Source organism: Cydia strobilella, chromosome 20 (genome assembly GCF_947568885.1).
Source record: "Cydia strobilella chromosome 20, ilCydStro3.1, whole genome shotgun sequence".
Taxonomy (NCBI): domain Eukaryota; kingdom Metazoa; phylum Arthropoda; class Insecta; order Lepidoptera; family Tortricidae; genus Cydia; species Cydia strobilella.
Window position 1 is genome coordinate 2,542,481 of NC_086060.1, and position 22,233 is coordinate 2,564,713.

General features: G+C 36.3%; 1 protein-coding gene and 1 long non-coding RNA gene across 2 annotated transcripts in view; both read left to right on the forward strand.

The window, feature by feature from the left end:
* Positions 1-22,233, forward strand: part of LOC134750573 (large neutral amino acids transporter small subunit 1) — a 44,768-nt gene that overhangs the window by 155 nt on the left and 22,380 nt on the right. The window contains exons 2-3 of the mRNA XM_063685782.1: positions 14,015-14,252; positions 19,611-19,754. Of these exons, the coding sequence (XP_063541852.1) occupies positions 14,015-14,252; positions 19,611-19,754 (382 nt within the window). The remainder of the gene's footprint in view (positions 1-14,014; positions 14,253-19,610; positions 19,755-22,233) is intronic.
* Positions 1,003-11,575, forward strand: LOC134750590 (uncharacterized). Its single transcript, XR_010128567.1, has 2 exons — positions 1,003-1,033; positions 11,452-11,575. It is a non-coding gene; the product is annotated as an uncharacterized LOC134750590 (long non-coding RNA).

The following is a 22,233-nucleotide window of genomic DNA, read 5'->3' on the forward strand; positions in this document are numbered from 1 at the left end:
AGGATTATGTAAATTTGTTAACGCCGGTTAGTTTCACCTTTGACATTTTCTTTAAGCTTTTCATCGGATTATCTAAATCTATGGATTGCGTTTTTTTTTAATGGATAACATAATGGTGATTGAGCCGTAATTTAAAAAATTTTATTGTTATTTAGAAGCAATATATTTTTTATTTTATTTTACATAATGTAACATGTGTTTTTTGTGTAAAATCCCGGTTTTTCTTGAACATATAAAAACCAACGAACCGAAACCACATGTGACCGGACCGAATACACGTGAATCAATATCAATAAAATTTCATAAGTAATGTATTCCATGGCCGATGCATGCTCGCGATTTTTAAATCTAATTGGATTTTTTATTGATGCTTTTTAAATAGCGTGTCTTAGGAATACTCTAAAAGACTAGGTTTGAAGATATTTGTAATATTATAAAGTATTAGCAGATTTTAACAGTTATTGTACCACATATTTAAAATACTTCACTTTTTAGGGTTCCGTAGCCAAAATGGCAAAAACGGAATCCTTATTTATTTTATACTTTCGTCTTGTTTAAACCATTGATTAAATTATAGGTACATAATTTGGAAGGTCAGATCGTAATCACTTTTATAGAAACAAGTGCCTGTACCAACTTCGGGGTTAGGTTACCGAGCGGATAAGCTCCTAAGTGAACCGTGGCACGCTATGAACAACGCTATGAAGATCCCGACTAGCTCGGTTCTCCATATACAAACGTACTTCCGCTCTCATTTTAAAACGACTAGCTAGATTGCTCTGAAACTTTGTATACTCACAATAGGATAAGGTATATCTATGTCTGTAATTAGTTTATGTAGCTTCAGATACAATAGTTAAAAAAATACAGCGAATTTAAGTTTTTCATACAAAACTTGTTTTTGCTCTATTTCATTTGTTTTATATACTAAAGCTATATAATCTAATTACAGACCTAGATATACCTCATGTCATTGTATGTGCAAAGTTTCATTACAATCCAACACGTAGTTTTAAAATGAGAACGAAACTCCGTTTGTATGGGAAGGTGAAATTCAGCAGAACTTGCCGGGGACTCTTAATCTATTTTAAAACACAGAAAGTCCATTTAAACAAAGGGGATATAATAAGATAGAGCGGTACTGTCATAGTTAATTTTGTAACCACTGTAAATTCACTGCCATCTATCGACATACGTTAAAATGTATTTAAATATGGATAAAATATTTTTTTATTTGCATTAATTATTTTTATATGATTTTGACCCATGTTCTTTCACTGATATGCGTTAAAATTATAAATAACAAACGAAACCGTCAACGCCCTCTATACGAGAGTAGGCCAAAACTAGTAGTGCCCTCTGATCGAGAATCAAATTATCGTGATTTTCGAGGCACGTTTTTTCCTTAGACTGTATCCATCTATTACGGAGTTATATCTAAATCTTTGATTTAAATAATATTGAAACTACCAACCATTTACTATCAATTTGAACGCCATGTTATCATAAATTCGATTTTTCACTTAAACTTGCACCCCAAGCGCAGCAGGGGTGCACCTCCCCACAAGATAAGGAACATATTACCCCCTAATCTCTTATGTCCACTCTACCCTTAAATGGGATTAATGGAATGACGGATGGGAAAAGTTGATAGATGAATTATGGATTTCGCCCACGTTGAAAAAAGGGTCATTGCGCTAGTTTCCGTCCATGCTCTAGTTTTCGTCCACTTGACGGATTAGCAAATATTGTTAAATATCATTTTTATGTAGATAGATATATTGTATAGACATTAAGGATTGCAATAACTCCAAATTTGTGCAGCAATGTAGGTTTATATTCAAATTTCGTCAAGTGGACGAAAACTAAAGCTGGACGAAAACTAGCGCAATGACTCTACTTAGAGTCGGGCCAAACCTCACAGCATCATTTTCTATATTCTATTCAAATCGGTGCAAAGTTAGTTTAAATTAAACTGACTATATGGGGCATGGCACACTGCGTCCTACGTCGCTTCGACGTGCGAGCGGGATGTCGCTATAATACGCGCATAGCGTTGTCTCGCTCAAACTTCGGAGCGACGTGCGGAGCAGTGTGCCATGCTAAGTTATTTCCCATGCAATACTATTTTTCGAGCCTTTTAACGCAAAAAATATTTTTGACGAACAATCGGATGCTTTGGTAGAGTCTGGTATTAAACGTATTGCAAACATATGTACAGTCGCCATCAGATATATCGGAGCGGCCGAGGAGTTCACAATATCTGAACACGCACTCTAACGCTTTGACAATAGAGGCGTGTTCAGATATTTGTGAGCACCACGGCCGCTCCGATATATCTGATGGCGATTGGCGACTGTACTTACAGTGTGGAAAGAATGAATGGGCCCTGGAGAGAAAGTACCTCAAAACCTTAAGTTAGCTCATTTTGCTTAAAGAAAACATTCTTTTATTTTTGAAAATCAAAAACCGTACTTAATCGCGTATTTTCTTATCTGAACACGTCTCTATTGTCAGATATTTTTAGCACCTTGGCTGCTCTGATATATCTGATGGAGAATGCACAAAATTATCATATCGTCGAATGTAAAGTTAAATTAAAAATGGAACACTATCACTTTTACTGACACATGTGTAACACATAACTGTTGTTATGATATTAAATAACACATTATAATAATATCAGTGCGGGGTTATCAGTTATGACTGGGACGCATGTCTATTTGATATATTATATAATCTGTATTATTATAAGTACAGTGTGGAATAGTTATTTGTGCAACAAGAGAGGAAAGTTGATTTTTCTTGCGAGTGTTTATTTTGAGTCCCGAGAAAGCGAAGGATTCTATAATTGAATCACGAGCGAAGCGAGTGATTCTAAGTTAGAATCTTGAGCGTAGCGAGGGACTCAAAAACACGAGATGTAAAATAACTTTACTCTCGTGTTCCACACATAATTTTTCACCTCAGTATAGTGAGAACATATTAAAGGTTAAAATGTATTTCAAATTACACAGAATAATTCAGGGGAAAAAAAAGTACTCAAAGTATACAGTTACAATTTTTCGCTTGTATATTCACAAATCAACAATCCTGCAATTATGTAGCTGTTGTGAGGTCGTGACATACTTACCTTTATTCTTTGTGATACGCTTTCACAAAAGTGACATATTTGTACACTGCAAACTTGTTACGAATAAGTACATATATTTGGAATTATTGTGGTACATTTTTTTGTTTACAATTTAACAATTTTGTCAAAAAATGTTGTTGTTTAAAAATTTGTATGACATTTTTCGCACCTAATTTTTACAATAATTAAAAAATCTAAAAAAAGTCAAACGTATAGGGAAATAGCTACGGTTAACATACATCAAATTATGTAAAAATATTTTCCATAATGTCAATATCCCGAGAGGAAAATGGGGACTACGTTTGCATGGAGAAGCGGCCGTCCCCTTTCCTCTTAATCATCTTTGCTACGCTGCTACGGCGTAGCACTCGTAGCGTTTCGTAGCCGCCTCCAATCGCCGCGTAGGCGATTGCATATTACGTTACGATGACGTAAGTTACGTCATAATTCGTTTCTATTTTTTTTAGTTTTTGTGGGTTGACACATTATTGCTTATCAACATCCATTTTGGAGTGGGTGCTGTGAGACTTCTGAGGTTGGGTCGTAGGACTCGTAGGGTGACATGTATTTTTTTTTCGGATAATGTTAAACTCCCTCCCCTTAGACCATTTTGTAAAGCTAATTTATTAAATAAAGAATTTTTTTTTAAACTCCTTTCTAAAATACCTAATCTTTTAATAAGTAGGGTTACAATATCTCACTACTTAAGTAATCCAATAATTAACTGTATCAACGTGTCAAATTGTCAAACATTTAATTAATTACCTTAAGGGTAACTTGCACCATCCCACTAACCCGGGGTTAAACCGTTAATCCAGTGTCAAATTGTACTGATAACTATTGTAACTCCAGGTTTAACCGATTAACCCCAAAGAGTAAAGTAAGTATCACTAGACTTATATTGACCGGGATATAGACCGTGATTACCTTTTGTATTGTTTATGAGCTCCCGATCAATACGAGTATAATACCCAGGTAGCAAAGTGACGTCAGCGACGGCATAATGACGTAGCGGACGTCATAATGACGTATAAATGCTACCTGGGTATAAATCTAATCAAACTAACTGTGAATCATTCAAAACTCTTAAAGCAAGTATATTGATTTATTAAATGCATAAATAAATACAGAGAAACACATATATCTTACATTTTACTTCCTTCCGACATCCGATATCGGATCTGACAATGTGAAAACGCTCTAAGCATATAAAACACGGGTCACTATGTTTACGGAAACCACACCTAAAAAGGTTTCATTAAGAAATGTCTACGGATATTTCGTCAGCCACGTGGTTGCATCGATCGAGGGGAACCTAAGCCAAAACAAAACAAAATGTACCTTCTGACTTTGTATTTGAGTCCTCATCTGTTTGTTTGAATTTACCTGAGGGCCTACCACAGACACCTTAGTTCGCAAATTGCAGGCATCTTTCTCTGTCACTCTAATTACACCCTAATTGGAGTAAAAGAGAAAGATGCCCGCATTTTGAGAACTTCGGTGTTTGCGGTAGGCCCGTCCTAGAGCGTAAGCTGTAGTTGTCGCAAACTCGACTTTACTACCTTTTATTAAAGCTCAAATCACCTTATCTTTTCGTTATCCTTTAAAAGTCATATGTTAGAGGTAATAGAAATGTGACCTTATATCAAAGGGGTTAAGAGTTATTTCAGAATGAGGTTTTAATTGCCCAGAATAGTTCTAGGCCATTGAACTAAGGCATTTTATGAATACACCAATGCGATTTATGAATAAAGTAGCGAATATAACAGCAAAGCAGGAATGGGCCTAGCCAAAATGCCAATCGAACGAAACGCTAACGCTCTCTCGCACTTATGGAAGAGTGATAGAGACATTACCGTTAAGTTCGCTACGGCGCAAAAGATTGGCATCTCGGCTATGCGCTCAGGTTCAAAGCATCCGAATTACTATTACTAAACCGATTTTCATGAATCGGATATTAATCGATTTGGCTGTATAATCGGACAAAAATCGGATATTTAACCATCTTCCAAAAAGGAGGAAATTATAGTAGGTTGTGTTACAATGGAGCAAAATGACATCATATTTACGGCGAGGGCGTACATTGAATCCTAAACGAAGCGAAGGATTCTATAATAGAATCCTGAGAGTAACGACGGATTCTAAAGTATAATCCTGAGCGTAGTGAGGGATTCAAGTGTGTTACGCCCAAGATGGAAATAATTTTGCTACCATGTGACACATACTGCTTTTTACATCACCTATGAGGTAATTATGATGTTACAAATATTATTTAAGCTAAAAAAATAATGTGCAAAGAAATGTATAAATAGTGTCCTAGAACAGAAGAGTGTTACTTAGAAAAGTGCCACTTTGATCACTCCTAACAGGGAAGAGAAACCCCTTTTTCGAATTGGTGATGTGAAAAAATAATTATTTGTTCCGACAGAATTAGAATTAGCAGTCATGCCTGCTTTTACAACAATCGAGTTATTTCTCGCATGTGACGTGAATAATTACAAAATAATGCTTATGTGACACACGTAACTTTAAAAACAGTAAATAATAGCTATAGAAATATAATCTTACCGTAACGTAACGCTTTTCTATAAAACATTAAACATTAAAGAATAAAAGATGTGACGATGGAAAACTGGTATGGTTACGATTGAAAGTTAATAGCCGTGAAGGTGTCTTAGACAAGTAAAAAGTAAAGAGAACTAAGTAAAGAGACTGTATCGACAACGACTAACCCATAAAGGTACTTAATAATCGAACATGCTTAAAAAAATCACAAGAATCGGGTGATAAGATAAATGCATCCAGTAGGGCTAAGATGGTCGGTTTTTGATCATCTGTCATCATGCCTGTCAAGTTCTATCAAGTATGTAAGTGCGAAAGTGACGCATGACATGACAAGTGATAAAAATGCATCCAATGATACCGCCGCTGGAGCCCAATTCAGATTTAACAACGTGTTACGGTTTTGAGCTAGTTTTGACACGACTTTCACGATCGTCTTGGTGATTGACGTGCATCTCACACATGACGTGTTTTTATTTTAGTCTGAGACAAAATTCCGATTAATAGTACTTAATCCACTGATAAGAGTGTCGAAAAGTGGCGTTTAGAATCCGACTCGAGAAGACTACATTGCTACCTCTCTTGCATGATGTCCAGAAAGGAACATAGGTGGTATGTGGGACTCCGATTAGTATAATAATTTTTATTTTCTAGTTTTTGGTCCACATTCTGATTAAAATATAACCGTTTACCTTAAAACTTTTTTACCTTAATCTTTTTTAAAGTTTTTAGTAGCATTTACTATTACGAGTAAATACATATTTGATTGCGCTTCCGCTGCAAGATGACAATAGTTATTTGTTTTACTAGGTAGGGGCAAAATTAGATTTGATTTACAGTTAGTATTTTCTTCGCGTTGCTGTGGTAAAAAAATGGGGTTAGGCTGTATCAGGGACACAGCCGCAATGGTTTACGTAAACGTGAGAACAGCTATTATTATATTATAGCAGCTTCGGGGTCAAAGGTCCGAAGCATCCGGGAGGTTCGTGCGCCAACACAAAACAATAGTACAAGTGTCTAAATGCGAAGGCCGAAGGCCGAGCTCCGCATAGGGCCGAAGGCCCGAAGCGTCCGGGAGGTTAGTGCTCTAACACAGAGCAATGGCACAAGTCTCTTAATTACGAAGGCCGAACTTCGTGTAGGGCCGAAGGTCCGAAGCGTCCGCGAGGTTAGTGCTCAAACACAGAACAATGGTGCAAGTGTCTTAATTGCGAAGGCCGAAGGCAGGGCTCCGTGTAGGGTCGAAGGCCCGAAGCGCCCGGGAGGTTAATATTCAAACACAGAACCTATAATATAAGTGTCCAAATGCGAAGGCCGAAGCCCTTTTTTATTATAATGAAGTATAAGGACATGATGCAGGTTAAAAATATGCATTTTGTAGTCTATTTTATTATTGTCAAATATAATTTTGTTTGGTTAAGTTAGGTTAACCTGTACATCTTTAGTATGTCATACATTTAGTTTTAAAATCGACTCTATTGACGCTCATATCTTCGTGCCTTTCCAGCATTTCACACATGAGTAGACTCACTCAACATTGCTCAACAGTAGAGGATAAATGGGTCAAGGTTGTCGCTATGGTTTTGTGAAAAGGGTCCAATGGCGGCCGTTAAGGGCAATATGATTATCCTGACAAATTCTGGTTGTTATTTTTCATAACGCCATCGTTATATTATACGTGTACGTAATAGTTGAACTTAAATAGTATGTACCTATGTATTTAATTTTTAACAAGCAGAAACGTCTGCGATCGATGCTATTAAGCTTAGAATAAATTTAAAAGTGGAAAAATTACTGCCTTGGGTGAGACTTGAACTCACGGCCTCTGGATCGATACTCCAGCGCTCTGCCAACTGAGCAACCAAGACCTCATCCATAGTCAGCAAATCTTCCCACTATATGGGTCTAGGGGACCCTAGCGACATCTACCGTAAGAGTGTTACACTTTTTAAACTACTTTCTTTCTTTTTAGTTTTTTTCCACTTTTAAATTTATTCTAAGCTTACCTATGTATTTTTTTAGACATTATATTATAAGTATTTTTTTTTTAAAGCGCTGGTGGCCTAGCGGTAAGAGCGTGCGACTTGCAATCCGGAGGTCGCGGGTTCAAACCCCGGCTAGGACCAATGAGTTTTTCGGAACTTATGCACGAAATATCATTTGATATTTACCAGTCGGTTTTCGGTGAGGGAAAACATCGTAAGGAAACCGGACTAATTCTAATAAAGCGTAGTTTACCCTCTGGGTTGGAAGGTCAGATGGCAGTCGCTTTCGTAAAAACTAGTGCCCACGCTAATTCCTGGGATTAGTTGCCAAGCGGACCCCAGGCTCCCATGAGCCGTGGCGAAATGCCGGGACAACGCGAGGAAGATGGTGATGATGATAAATATAATTTTTCGTGTAATTATAAATATAATTTTTATTGTCTGTTTTAAAAAATACACACCTTTTACACACACACACACACACACACACTTTTTTATTTTTACACAAAATTTTAGGCGCTTGATCCACTGTCAGAGGCCTTTTTAAAACCAACTCTTGTTACCAGTACCCAGTACATAACAATGGTACATGAGAACGCGCTAGCCCGAACTCTCTCAGGCCTTTGTAGTGCAATTCAAAGCGTTGCGTTGAAAGTCCCCGCTTAGTGCTAAAGCGTTGCTTGGGGTCCCTCAAGGACAAATTCTTGGCCCGTATTGTTTGCTTTTTGGCGTATATTCATTAAAAAAAAGTAGTAAATACTACCTACTAAATCGAAACAAATTAAATAAATAAATATTATGGGACATCTTACATAGATCAACCTAGCCTCAAAGTAAGCAAAGCTTGTACTATGGGTGATAGGCGACGATATACATACTTATATAGATAAATTCATACTTAAATATAAAGAAACCACCCATGACTCAGGAACAAATATTTGTGTTCATCACACAAATAAATGCCCTTACAGGGATTCGAACTCAGGACCATCGGCTTCACAGGCAGGGTCCACTACCCACTAGGCCAGACCGGTCATCGAATTAATTTAGGGTAATAAAATAATTTGCAAGTAATAGATCATCCTCAGTAGCTCTATCTGAAATTATTGATTACTTAGTGTTAGGGCGTTAGTATTGTTGCCCAAGGATGAATTCTTGGGCCGTTTTGGTTTACTATTTTTGGAGTGTATTTTTTTCAACCCTTAACCGAATTTGCGAGGTGAATGCTGCGTGAATGTATGTAGGCTATACTGAGGAAGTTTTATTATAGGACCAACCCCGAAATTGCAAAAAAAAATCACACACACAAACACACAGAAAACATCGACAGTTGATCAGCTGAAGTGTTGAATGAAAGACCCGATTTATTTATATAATTTATATATTTCGGGGATCTCGGAAACGGTTCTAATGGGGGATTTCGGGGACAAAAAATCGATCTAGCTAGGTTTTATCTCTGGGAAAACACGCATTTTTAAGTTTTAATATGTTGTCCAAGCAAAGCTCTCTCTCCCAGATATTATACCATTATAAAACCTTATATCACAAAGTATATGACACTATTGACAGTCATATTATAATTTGTCATAAGTAATAAATATTGCCGCGATAATGCATTGACTACTCCAGTTCAAAGCACTCACTTACTTTTCAATAGTAAGGCGAATCTGGGGTCGCCCAAGGACGCGTTCTCGGTTATCAATTGTTTTTGCTGATATCTTTTGTTTCTTGTTACGGCAGGTACAATAAAATACTGACAGTAATAATACATATTAATGTTATTCAATGTTATGGTCATGTCATGACGCTAATTACAGTCTATATTATAGACCATAATAACAAATTCTTTAGTTCAAACAAGTTCAAAGCACTCGTACACTTATCAATAGTAGGTATTTCGAATCTGGGGTCACACAAGGACGCAATTTGCTCCTGTAGTGAAGACAGCTTCGTTGTTATTACGGAGGGGTGACGAAGGTAGTTTAGAGGTCAAACTACTTAAACGATGTAGTTTCAGTATAGTATAAGGGAGAATCTTTGTAAATTTATAAATAAATTAGTCTAGCTCATTAAATATTCGTTTTGTATTTTTATTTCGTTTTCATTAAGTTCAGTGATAATTTTTATCATCATCCGAAATCGTGTTATTTTTTCTTGTACAGTGGTCTAAAATATCGATACAGATAAACGGCCAAAAATATCTATACAATACAATTAATACGTGTTTAGTAATATTTTATTTTGTGACATTTGAAATTGGACCAACTTAGGCAAGTAGTTAAATTTTCCCTGCCGCATTATTTTCGAGATTTTGTGAAGAATACTTTTGAATATTTTATGAACTAGGTATTTTACTTCTCGCGTATAAATAAGAGATACTTACATAAAATTTATACGTTTCTTACTTCATGATAATTGATAAAGGGCAGCGACCGTATGTCGGTTATGAAATCAAATATAATCTATACCATTATCGGTGAACCCTGACTTCTGCATGTTTATTCTACACTATCTTAATAGAGCTCACAGAAGGACAAGGACAAAAGATGTCAAAAAATGATACCCAAGAGGAAAAAAAAGACCCCAATGTAAACCGTACAAAAGGTGGGAAGATGACTTTCCTGAAGACTGGAGAAGACTCTCAAAAAACCGTGAGGAGTGGCGCCGCCAGTTTGGAGGCCTATGTCAAAGACAGCCTGACAAAGAAGAAACAGAAAAAGAAAAGAGTAAATACATATTTGTATAATTGTAAAAGAAAATGTATAAAATTATGTGTCAGGAATAAACGCCATTTCAATTCAATTCATCTTAATAGATATAGTAGGAACAGGCCTACACACTTCGACCTAGTCCTACTGTCAGCTCAATAAGGCTTAAGCTGTGGGATGCACGGGTACTAAATGACAAGTAGACAAGTTTTACATGGAAAACAACTTACCAACATATATCTGTGATAATTTCACTAGTTGCGAAGGTTTCAAAGCACGAGGGTTAAACAAACTTTGTTAATGCGAGTTTTACCTGACCGCAGAACGTATCCAGTGTGGCAACTAATATTTTTCTTATTATTTCTTATTTTCTTATTTTTTTTCAAACTCGAAGGATAGGATGACAGGTGTCACCTCTATATAATTTATTGTCTCATTCATTCATTCTTTTAAAATTATGGCTTCAGTCCAGTGGGACCATTTCGTCATTATCAAGGTCTTAGAAGCTTTAAATACTACCAAAGATAGATATAACTCCGTAATAGATGGATACAGTCTAAGGAAAAAACTTGCCTCGAAAATCACGAAAATTTGATTCTCGTTCAGAGGGCGCTACTAGTTTTGGCCTACAGTCGTATAGATGGCGTTGACGGTTTCGTTTGTTATTTAACAATTTTAACGCATATCAGTGAAAGAACATGGGTCAAATTCATAAAAATAATTTATGCAAATAAAAAAAATCATTTATCTATATTTAAATACATTCTATCGTATTTTTATAAATCTTCATTTTTAGTTTTAAAGTGTGTTGACAGATGGCAGTGAATTTACTGGGGTTACAAAATTTACTATGACAGTACCGCTCTAGTATAAGTTACTCTATGATACTACTAAAATTGTACGGTTAGTACAAGACAGTGTACGGTGATTTTATTAACTCTTGTAAGGCGATAGCTTGACTTTACAAGGGCCACGTGGGGCTACTTGACGTAGAAGCCAGAACGGTGGATAAACTCGTATCTATATAGATTAATTCTTCATTAACCGCACACGTCCACATTAGTTTACTTTTTTTTTATACTACGTAGGTGGCAAACAAGCATACGGCCCGCCTGATGTTAAGCAGTCTCCGTAGCCTATGTACGCCTGCAACTCCAGAGCAGTTACATGCGCGTTGCCGACCCTAACACTCCTCTCCCTCGAGCTCTGGAAACCTTACTCACCGGCAGGAACACAACACTATTAGTAGGGTCTAGTGTTATTTGGCTGCGGTTTTCTGTAAGGTGGAGGTACCTCCCCAGTTGGGCTCTGCTCTAGATCTGTGACATCCGCTGTCCTGTGCCCTACCACACAAAGCGAGATGTCATTCACAGTGCCCATACCTCTCTTTTGGACGTAGTTTAAGGACATACCCGGGTCCAAAATAAGCTATCAGTATTACAATTTAAACAACATTAATGAGCAAAAACAAAGAAATTAATCACCACCCGATCGAGATCGAGACCCATCGAGTTTGAAAATTACTAATAGACTGTAGCTAGTAGCGCTAACACTACCTATAGTATTTTTTAAACTCGCAAACTGTACTTACAAGCGCTACTTCAAATCTGCGACCAAAATAGCTTAACGAGATTACGTCTCAATTGTAAATAAGACAGGATGAGACACTTTAGGCCAGTCGACCACTCATTGTGAAAGTGTGTGCTTGTGTGCGTTTTAGTCATGTGATTGCTAGGTGTCAGAAATAGGTTCATTGTGCCCATATATCATTAATGAAGGCAGAAACTTATCATATAAAAGTGACCATCATCATTCGCGTGCACTTATCCCATTCACTTAAAGTCAGTGCAGCATGTTTTTTCTTCCATTTTCTTTGTCGCCCGTCATCTCATCATTGACTTGCGTTCGTTTCATATTTTCCTCAGTTTTCCTTTCCTCTTACCTCCCTCCAAATTAATACATAAGTTACCTTTCTCGTCACATGTCTTTCTTCTCTCCGCATCAATGCCCGTACCAGCGATTCGCACTTTCTTTTTCTATTATAAATGCAACTTTCGTGTTTCCTTTTATATACTCATTCCTCATCCTAAAAGTGACCAATGTGTGATATGAAAATTTTAATTAAATATATAATTAAGTATAACAATATATAATAGCTAAATTAGCTAAGGTTGTGATGGCCCTCTAGAAAGTACCACTTATATGTGGAAGTTGGGAAAAGTTCCCAAAAAGTTAAAAAAGCTCTCGGAAACTTAGGGAAAATGCAGGAGATAGTCGATACTTTCAATTATTGGGAACATATGGGAAGTTCCCGATATTTTTCCATGCGATCCCGGCATTTCCTAATTTTGAAAACTCCGACAGCGCATCAGTACTCCTTGGTACAATCTTATTTACCATTAATAAAACATTCGAAAATCTGGAGCCCGATTCAGTTCTAAAAATTTGTTACGGTTTTGATCTTATTTTGACACGACATTGAAGGTCGCTGCGGCTTATTTCGTGAATGCTTAATGAAGTGACAATCTAATAATGACCTGGTAAATGTCGCGGGAGTCCGCTGGATGCGGGTGGCGCAAGACCGGTCATTGTGGCACTATTTGGGGGAGGCCTATGTCCAGCAGTGGGCTCCCTCTGGCTCATATGATAATGATGATGATGAACTGAAGTGAATGTTGTGCGTGAGAATGAGTGCCAATCACCAAGGTCGTGTCAAAACCAAATCAAAACCATAACAAATGGTTAAATTAGACTCAACCTCCTCGTGTCTAAAGTCTAAATCCTCGTAATCTAGAGGTATAAAAATCTTCATCGCGATGTATATTAATTATATCATTTGGAGTATGCGCGAATTAAATTAAAATTATTATATGAGTAATTTTTCTAAATGAAATTAATTTATTTACATAATACAAAGGTTACAGTAACTGAATTAATACTAAACTAAATTAAAAACTGGCTTAAATCTAAAATAGGCCCTTGAGGCATTGTACCAAGGATACCGGCGGCATTTCCTCGTTGTATCGCAATGCATCAAGCATTGCGAACACGTATCAACGTGTTTTCTTAATAGTTTTATGATCATGGTGGGGAAGATAGCGTGTGCTGCAGTTAACGTGCGCGTGCGCATTAACAGGACAAGGATCTATATCAGGTACCATCAGCCGCAAAAGTGCATGACGACTTTATCAATTAATTAATTCATATTATTGATATATGATTATATTAATTATTGATTACTTACTCAAACATTTTGAAATTGTATTTTTAATAATTCTATTTTTGATAATGTAATGTAAGTTATGTAATGGGTGGTAATGGGGTTGGCCGGTCGAAATAATTGGCAGATGGCGCCAGCATAGCTTGTCCTGTCAATCCCTAGAATTGTGTAAAATTTTTGTTTTTTTAATGCCCTGGATCTCTCAAATCTCATAGAAAAAGGGGTAAGATATGATGGCGCCATGTCTGCAAACCTTTGACAGTTGCCAACCCCATTAAACTGTATTTTTTAATTTAAATTATATAAATTATAATATAAATTATAGGTACTGACGATCATAATATAAATTCGTGTAGATTAGTATCATAGATAAAATCAATGTTAAATTTACTATTTTCTTCTCCAGGTCACCAAAAAAAGCAGCTGACGAAGAATGCGAAGACCTAAAAGCGGACGTGGAAGTCGAAGGGGGCAACGATGCCGGAGCCCTGGAGGCCAAAATGTCCCTCCTCAACGGATGCACAGTTATCGTGGGGTCCATTATCGGGAGTGGCATCTTCGTGTCTCCGACTGGGGTACTTAAAGGGACAGGTTCGGTGAACGCTAGTCTTCTTGTCTGGGTGGCCTCTGGAATCTACAGTATGGTGAGTTTTTATCACACATACAGGCAGGCATGTTACGGAGCTCCGTTTCCGTTTCTGTTGTCGGAACTTCCGTTTGGTATTAAACATCCGTTTCTGTTCCGGTTTCGTTACTTTTGAAACGAAAGTTATAACGGATCAAACGGATGTCAATGCTTAGCGCGGCGGCGGGACATGAGCGAGGTTTATAGTTTATACCAGTCATTCGCTCGTCGCCCCGCTGCACTAATTTGTTGTTTGTTTTATTCATGTTATGGATGTATAAACTACCCTATTCGTAATATCATAATGCTGTGTAATGTCAAGTACCTACTGACAGTACTGTCTCAGGCTCAGATTCTGGTTCGGGTTCCGTTTTCGGTTCCGATTCCGTTTCTGGTTCCGATAAAATCAATTTAAAACATCTGGTTCCGATAAAAACACATCCGTTACATCCCTGCATACAGGATAAAGCAAACCAGCATACACGAAATATAGGATAAAAACACGTGATCTGTGCTCTGGAAGCCAAGATGTCACTCCTCAAGAGATGTACAGTCATTGTAAGATCCATAATAGGGATAGTGGCATCTTTGTGTCACCGACAGGGGTGTTGAAAGGGATTGGGTCGGTGAACGCTAGTCTGCTTGTTTGGGTTGTCTCTGGAATCTACAGTATATTGAGTTTTTATACACATAAGTACTTAAGAAAGTAAATTATGGATAGAGTTTGTTTCTTTTTATTCTAATTTTGATTATTCTTTAGAAATTATTCGAATCAAGTATTTAAAAAAGTAATGTTCAGTTTAGAGATCTTTAGAGCCTAAAAAACAAAGTAACTCTACTCTGCCCTATTATAGAGTACTTATTGGTACTTACTCATTATTTTTATTCGCACTAATATGTAGATCCTACCGAGTGCGCCAATCAGATTGTAACTATTGTAAGTAATATGCAATATATATACATATACATTTTAATGTGCAGGTAATTGGAATTTTCCCTATAATTCAATTATTTAATTTCAGACCTATCTAAGGGTTATAGCGTCTATTTCGTATTTCTTGAATACGATTGATCGGAATGTAGACGATGTTACGTTCTATCACTGTATGACAAAAGCTCTTGTAATTCACGTTGTTAAAAATAAGAACATTTAAGTCCATACTCCATAGGTACATTTATCCTGGTTGAGCTTTGTAGACTAAGTATTTCCAGCTTATAAGCCTGTTGCGATTGCTACTGATGGATCTGTGAAGTTTTGGCAAACTGCCAATGTGAACATACAACAAGGCATACATACCGATTACCCATATAAAGCACACAGACAAAAATATATACAGGGTATTTTTAAGGTCTCTCATACGTGCAGTAAAAATATAGGTCGCACTGAATGACTTACTGAGACCAGTCTTAAAACCGCAAGTATAAAATTGACTGTCTCAAAGGGAACTTCGAGAGAATGCAGAAAAAAATATTTTAGCAACATAAACAAGTTACATAACTTTAATGAAGCAAGTTAGACTAGGTCTTAAGAGCTGGCCCCTTGCTCGTAATCAAAACATAATAAAATAATATTTAAACACAGGCAAAGGCATTACATATTTAATTGTGTCAAAAGTTGACTTTGGCTCCATGCACACCTCCCAAATGTCCAGAACACCATGTCACATTACAAGATATAATCTTATATATTTTTCGTCTATTACCAAGGAATAAAAGAATTACAAGGTGCAAAAGTGTAATAGTATTTTATACAATCGTGATATAATAGAGAGCTTTTCAGTCGAGTACCGTGTGTGGGGACCTACGCCACATGTTAAATTTGTTTAGGCAACGAAGCTTGCTGAGTTGCCTAAGTGAGGTACGAGATTGAAAAGCTTGATTATATCACTATTGTATACAATACTTTTTCGACGACTCATCTAAAATAATACTTTTTTTACTATAAAACCTAAATAATGAAAAAAAATTGTACTACAAAAATGTAGTACAAAAGACATCAACGCGCGACTATTGTTGCCCGTTTAGTCTTCTCTATGAGAGCGCGGCGGCACGTAATTGGTAATTTTTTTTATAGTTGACTACAGCTTATCGAAATGAATGGTTGAGTTGGAAACCCATACATGAAAGGTACCTGCAATTATAGTTTGGTATACAAAATCTTAATTCAACCATTACAGTCGACGAGTAGAAAAACATATATGGGACATTTTCTATGAAAAGGGACCTTATTGTTGATGGCGCTTACGCCGCACAGCGTCGCGCGGCATTCTATTTATATCGGAGCATTTTTAATAATGGCGTAAGCGCCATCGACAATAAGGTACCTTTTTATAGAAAATACCACATATTTGGCGTCGACTGTACATACTGCCTCTTGACGAAAATTCCCACTCAATCAACTACAGTCAAAGATGTTCGTAAACTTTTAATTCCAAGTTGCTTCCAATTTCAATTTGAGTAAAAGCTTTTGATAAAGCTCTGAGAGCTCCTTAAATTCATCTTTAAATGCCCTGGGGACTTGTTAGCTTGACGAGTAAGCTTGTCTGGTCTGTCTTGTGAAATAATTGTCTTAGAATAAATTTTTAAGTGGAAAAATTACTGCCTTGGGTGAGACTTGTACTCACGGCCTCTGGATCAATACTCCAGCGCTCTGCCAATTTTTCCACATTTAAATTTATTCTAATCTTAATAGCATCGTTCGCAGATGTTTCTGCTTGTTAAAAATTAATTTAATTAAGTCTTATTGAAAAATGCAGGCAGTTTAGACAATGTATAAATTGCGATCAGTTTAAAAAATGAAGACGGCAGGGAAATACGATAAAAGTTCTCTCTTCTACTTTGAATTTTTGGTTGGGAAGACCGTCAAGGGCATAAACTCTCATATTTGAATACGTATTTTGCTCAGACAGTCAGAAAAGAAGAGCTTCGCTTCTTCTCTATCGACCTAGTGGGGTAACTTTGTTTGACATAATTATTGAGTCATAATGTAATGATTCATATTATCATTAGTCATAAGTCTGAAACCGTTAACTTTTCAAGATTTTCCTCAGGTTATCCTATAGATATCGGGAGCTCATAAATAATACAAAAGGTAATCACGGTCTATATCCTTGTCAATATAAGTCTAGTGATCCTATAGATAGGTTAGGTTAGGTTTGTTTTATGACAGTCCTGAAAAGTTACGCGTTTCTGAGAAAAACCAAATTATGACTAACGAAAATGTGGACAAACAATACATTATGACTTAAAACTATATGGGAAACAATAGAGACCCAAGTGGAGTATGTGTACAAACGCAAGAGTTAAAAGCGACGGAAGAGCTTATAGACGCTCTTGCCTGATAGACGGTAATTTGCCACATTTACCTTAATTATTAAAATTCTTGTAAAGTAGATACTAAACCTTTTATTCGGGGATAAGGCTAATTATAGCTCTTAATTGATCACCCTTTAATTTAACTCATTAACTGCTGAGTTACAACAATACATCATAGCCGTTTAATTGGATTTACGAAAATATCTTCTTAAGGCTTAAATATATTCTTGATATTTTAAAAATAGCTGAGATACTTATTTAAGTAGCAACAAATTATTATAATTATATAGGTCAAATGAGAATCGTTAACTCTTCTGAGCTCCGATAAGTAATAGTTGCTACGAGATCGGGGGTCACACGTCAATCGATTAGACGTAAAGGGAACGAGAATATCAACATTATTGCATTTATAAATGCAATGAATAAATCCATATGTGAACTTTAATGTGTAACATATTTTTTTGGTTTCTAATCAAATCTTACGGAAACAGTTCCGTAGTAAAGAATGCGTAATGGAAGTATACAAATGTTTTACTCTATTTCGTAATTCGTTATTTAATATGCAATCATTGGCGCTAGTTTTCAATAGGAACCTGATTGGACTAGGTACGAATTAGTGGTGACACACAGAAAAATAAACGAACTTAAAAAAAGTGTGTGCGTGTAATCTTTACGCGCGATTGAGGTAAGACTTCTTTGACGTTTATCGCTATGTTGGCACTTTGACGTGTGTCCTATTGTGCGTGTGTCACTACTGAGCGTTATTTCCGTCAGAAAAAAAAATCTGATGTTACCCTCTATTCGCGCCTAAAGAAGTTTTACTTCAAAATCATCCCTAAAAATACATTTACACTGTTAAGCTTCACACTTCCGTCAAAAATATTAAAAATCGTATGACCATTTTTTTTTACTGAAAGAAATAGACGGTGATGTCTAACTAAATAAATTTCGTTCCTTGCAAAATTATTTTTTCTAAGTTTCTTGACATTTACTTGATTTACTGAATATACAATAACCGATGCTCGACTGACACCAATACGTGATATTGTTATGAATATAATATTTATTTCCAAGTTTATTGCCGGTCAACTACTATCTGCCTGACCCGACTAAATGTATATCTACTGATAACATGATTTGTCACTGAGCTGCCATTGCAGCATAACGAAAAGCATAACGAAACATAATAAAGCGCAAGCTTTAGTTAATTTATTGTATTTCTTATCGTTACTATCGAATAAAAAGTATTAGTATAACTATTCATGGTGTGACATTATAAATAAATAAATATTATAGGGACATTCTTACACAAATTGACTAAGTCCCACGGTAAGCTCAAGAAGGCTTGTGTTATGGGTACTCAGACAACGATATATATATATAATAAACAAATACTTAAATACATACATAGAAAACATCCATGACTAAGGAAATCTGTGCTCATCACACAAATAAATGCCCTTACCGGGATTCGAACTCAGGATCATCGACTTCATAGGCAGGGTCACTACCTACTAGGCAGACCGGACGTCAAATCATATCTCACGGCCATTTTGTATGAGGCGTTTTCGTCCTGAGAAACCCACATATTCATTAATATAGCCTGTAATTATGGTGTCCCACTATAGAATACTCACTCAACGCCACTATTTATAGTCAGTAAAAAAAGGCGCGAAATTCAAATTTTCTATAGAACGAAAATCCTTCTCACCTACATTTTTTAAATTTGCTGCTTTTCGTTTTTCCTGTGGTTCATAAACCGACCGTTTTTCGTGTAGTTTAACGACCGGTCTGGCCTAGGTAGTGACCCTGCCTGTGAAGAAGATGATCCTGGGTTCGAATCCCGGTAAGGGCATTTATTTGTGTGATGAGCACACATATTTGTTCCTGAGTCATGGGTGTTTGCTATGTATTTAAGTATTTATATGTATTATATATGTCGTTGTCTGAGTACCCATAACACAAGCCTCCTTGGGCTTACCGTGGGACTTAGTTAATCTGTGTAAGCATGTCCTATAATATTTATTTCTTATTTATTATTTATAAACTGATTTGTTCCTAGATCGGCGCCTACTGCTACGCAGAACTGGGAACCATGATTCGTCAGAGCGGCGCGGACTACGCATACATAATGGAGACTTTCGGACCGTTCGCTGCTTTCGTTCGGCTGTGGATCGAATGTATGATCGTCAGACCTTGCTCGCAGGTATGTTTATTTAAACTTTATTATATTTAAACTTTATTGCACGATAAAAATAAGTACAAATGGCGGACTTAATGCCTTCAGGCATTCTCTACCATTCCATACCATAGGTTCTATGTATTGGATGTTTTCGTCCGTTCCCGGACACTTTTTAGGGTTCCGTACCCAAAGGGTAAAAACGGGACCCTATTACTAAGACTCCGCTGTCCGTCTGTCCGTCTGTCTGTTTGTCTGTCACCAGGCTGTATCTCATGAACCGCGATAGCTAGACAGTTAAAGTTTTCACAGATTATGTATTTCTGTTGCCGCTATAACAACAAATACTAAAAACAGAATAAAATAAATATTTAAGTGGGGCTCCCATACAACAAACTGCGTTTTTGCGTAATGGTACGGAACCCTTCGTGCGCGAGTCCAACTCGCACTTGGCCGGTTTTTTTAATTGTTTGCACCTGACTGCGACTTGTTTGCCGACAAAACTTATGAGCTTTTAAAAGTTTTTTTTTACATTTTTGTAAATCAACATAGGTAGCTTATTAATTATTGTCATATTTATCCTGAGGTAGGTAGGTAACTGTAGTTCATACTTATATGTCACAAATAAAAGTATAGTATACCTTACAGATAATGTGACAAGTTGACAACCTATACATTAGTAAACGCAGTTATTCCAGGAAAGCAAACGCAGTACATGTCAGAGCGTCACTTCGACCACCTGCTGTACTTGGTATATATAATTGACACCACACTACTGTCTCTATGCACTGTCTAATAGCATAGAGTAACTTATACTAGAGCGGTACTGTCATAGTAAATTTTGTAACCCCAGTAAATTCACTGCCATCTGTCGACACACTTTAAAACTAAAAATGAAGATTTACAAAAATACGATAAAATGTATTTAAATATGGATAAATGTTTTTTTTTTATTTGCATTAATTATTTTTATGATGTTGACCCATGTTCTTTCACTGATATGCGTTAAAATTGTTAAATAACAAACGAAACCGTCAACGCCATCTATACGACAGTTGGCCAAAGCTAGTAGCGCCCTCTGAACGAAAATCAAATTTTCTTGATTTTCGAGGCACGTTTTTTCCTTAGACTGTATCCATCTATTACGGAGTTATATCTATCTTTGCTAATAGGGTGGAAAAAAATAATGGGCCCTGGAAGGGAGTGCCTTAAAACCTTAAGTTAGCTCATTTTACTTAAACAAAACATTCTTTTATTTTTAAAAAGAAACAAAACTGCATTCAAAGTTTTTTTATTTATTTCGCATGTCTAAAATATTCTTACCTACTATCCATTTTATGGATTTTTTGTACGACAGACGAGTGAAAGACCTAATGTTTCTTGGAGAACTGTTATCATTAACTGTATCGAATAGTAGAATAAAATAGCGAGTGTTTATTTTTTGGACTTTTAGTCGGTATAATTCCCGGGCGAGACGAGCGATTTAAAAAAAAATCTTTGAATTGCAGTTTTGTTTCTTTTTAATAATATAAGAATGTTTTGTTTATGTAAAATGAGCTAACTTAAGGCACTTTCCCTCCAGGGCCTATATATTTTTTTCCACACTGTATAATTGACACCACCCACTAAATATCTTTACAAACTGTCTAAAGCCTGACCAGTTATATATGATCATTGTCAAGAGGGCGCTGTTATTCTCATGTATGGACTATGGAGTGACAGTTTAGTATAGTATGAAAAAATTAGTTCCAGTAAAATTCCGCAACATGGCGCGTGATCATATATTACTGGTCGGGCTTTATATATATATATATAATACTCTACCTACTACATATAGGTGTGACTGTGTCATCTCGATGCTCACATAGTCCTGTTACTACTGATTTAGCGACCACCACAACCTTCACTAAGTTTGCATGTCATTGACCAAACCATGTTACCAATTACCCTAATGTGTTGACCTTGCTGAAACAATCGTCAAGCGTTTACTGTGATAGTTTACAAAACAAACTCGTTTCACTTTGTTTTAATTAAGGTTTTAAGCACTGAAAAACTAAGGAAAATGTTTGTGTTTTAGGTAATGCACAGATTTAGGTTCTGTTTATTTTTTTCTGGTTAAAGGCCAAAACTGTAAGTTTTGTTAGTTTAAAATAATGAGTGAAAATCGTGTTAGTTTAAATTAACTGTACTTATTGTTCTTATGAGTAAAAAAAGCATCTCTAATCCTACAACAGAGTGGGATGATCGTCACAATATGTTTTGCTTGCGTGGGACATGTGTAGGCAGTTCTATATTTGGTTTACAAACCGTCTTTGTGTCTAGGCTAGATTCAGACTTCAGACAGAACTAAGGAAAAGTGGCGAAATAGATAAAATAGGTATGGAGTGTCTATTTTAAATAAATCATAAAAGTAAAGATAAAATATTTTTAATCACAATACACCTGCATATTAAACGATGAAGTTCTATCAAAATCATATCTCAAATCAAATTGGTTGTGAAGTATC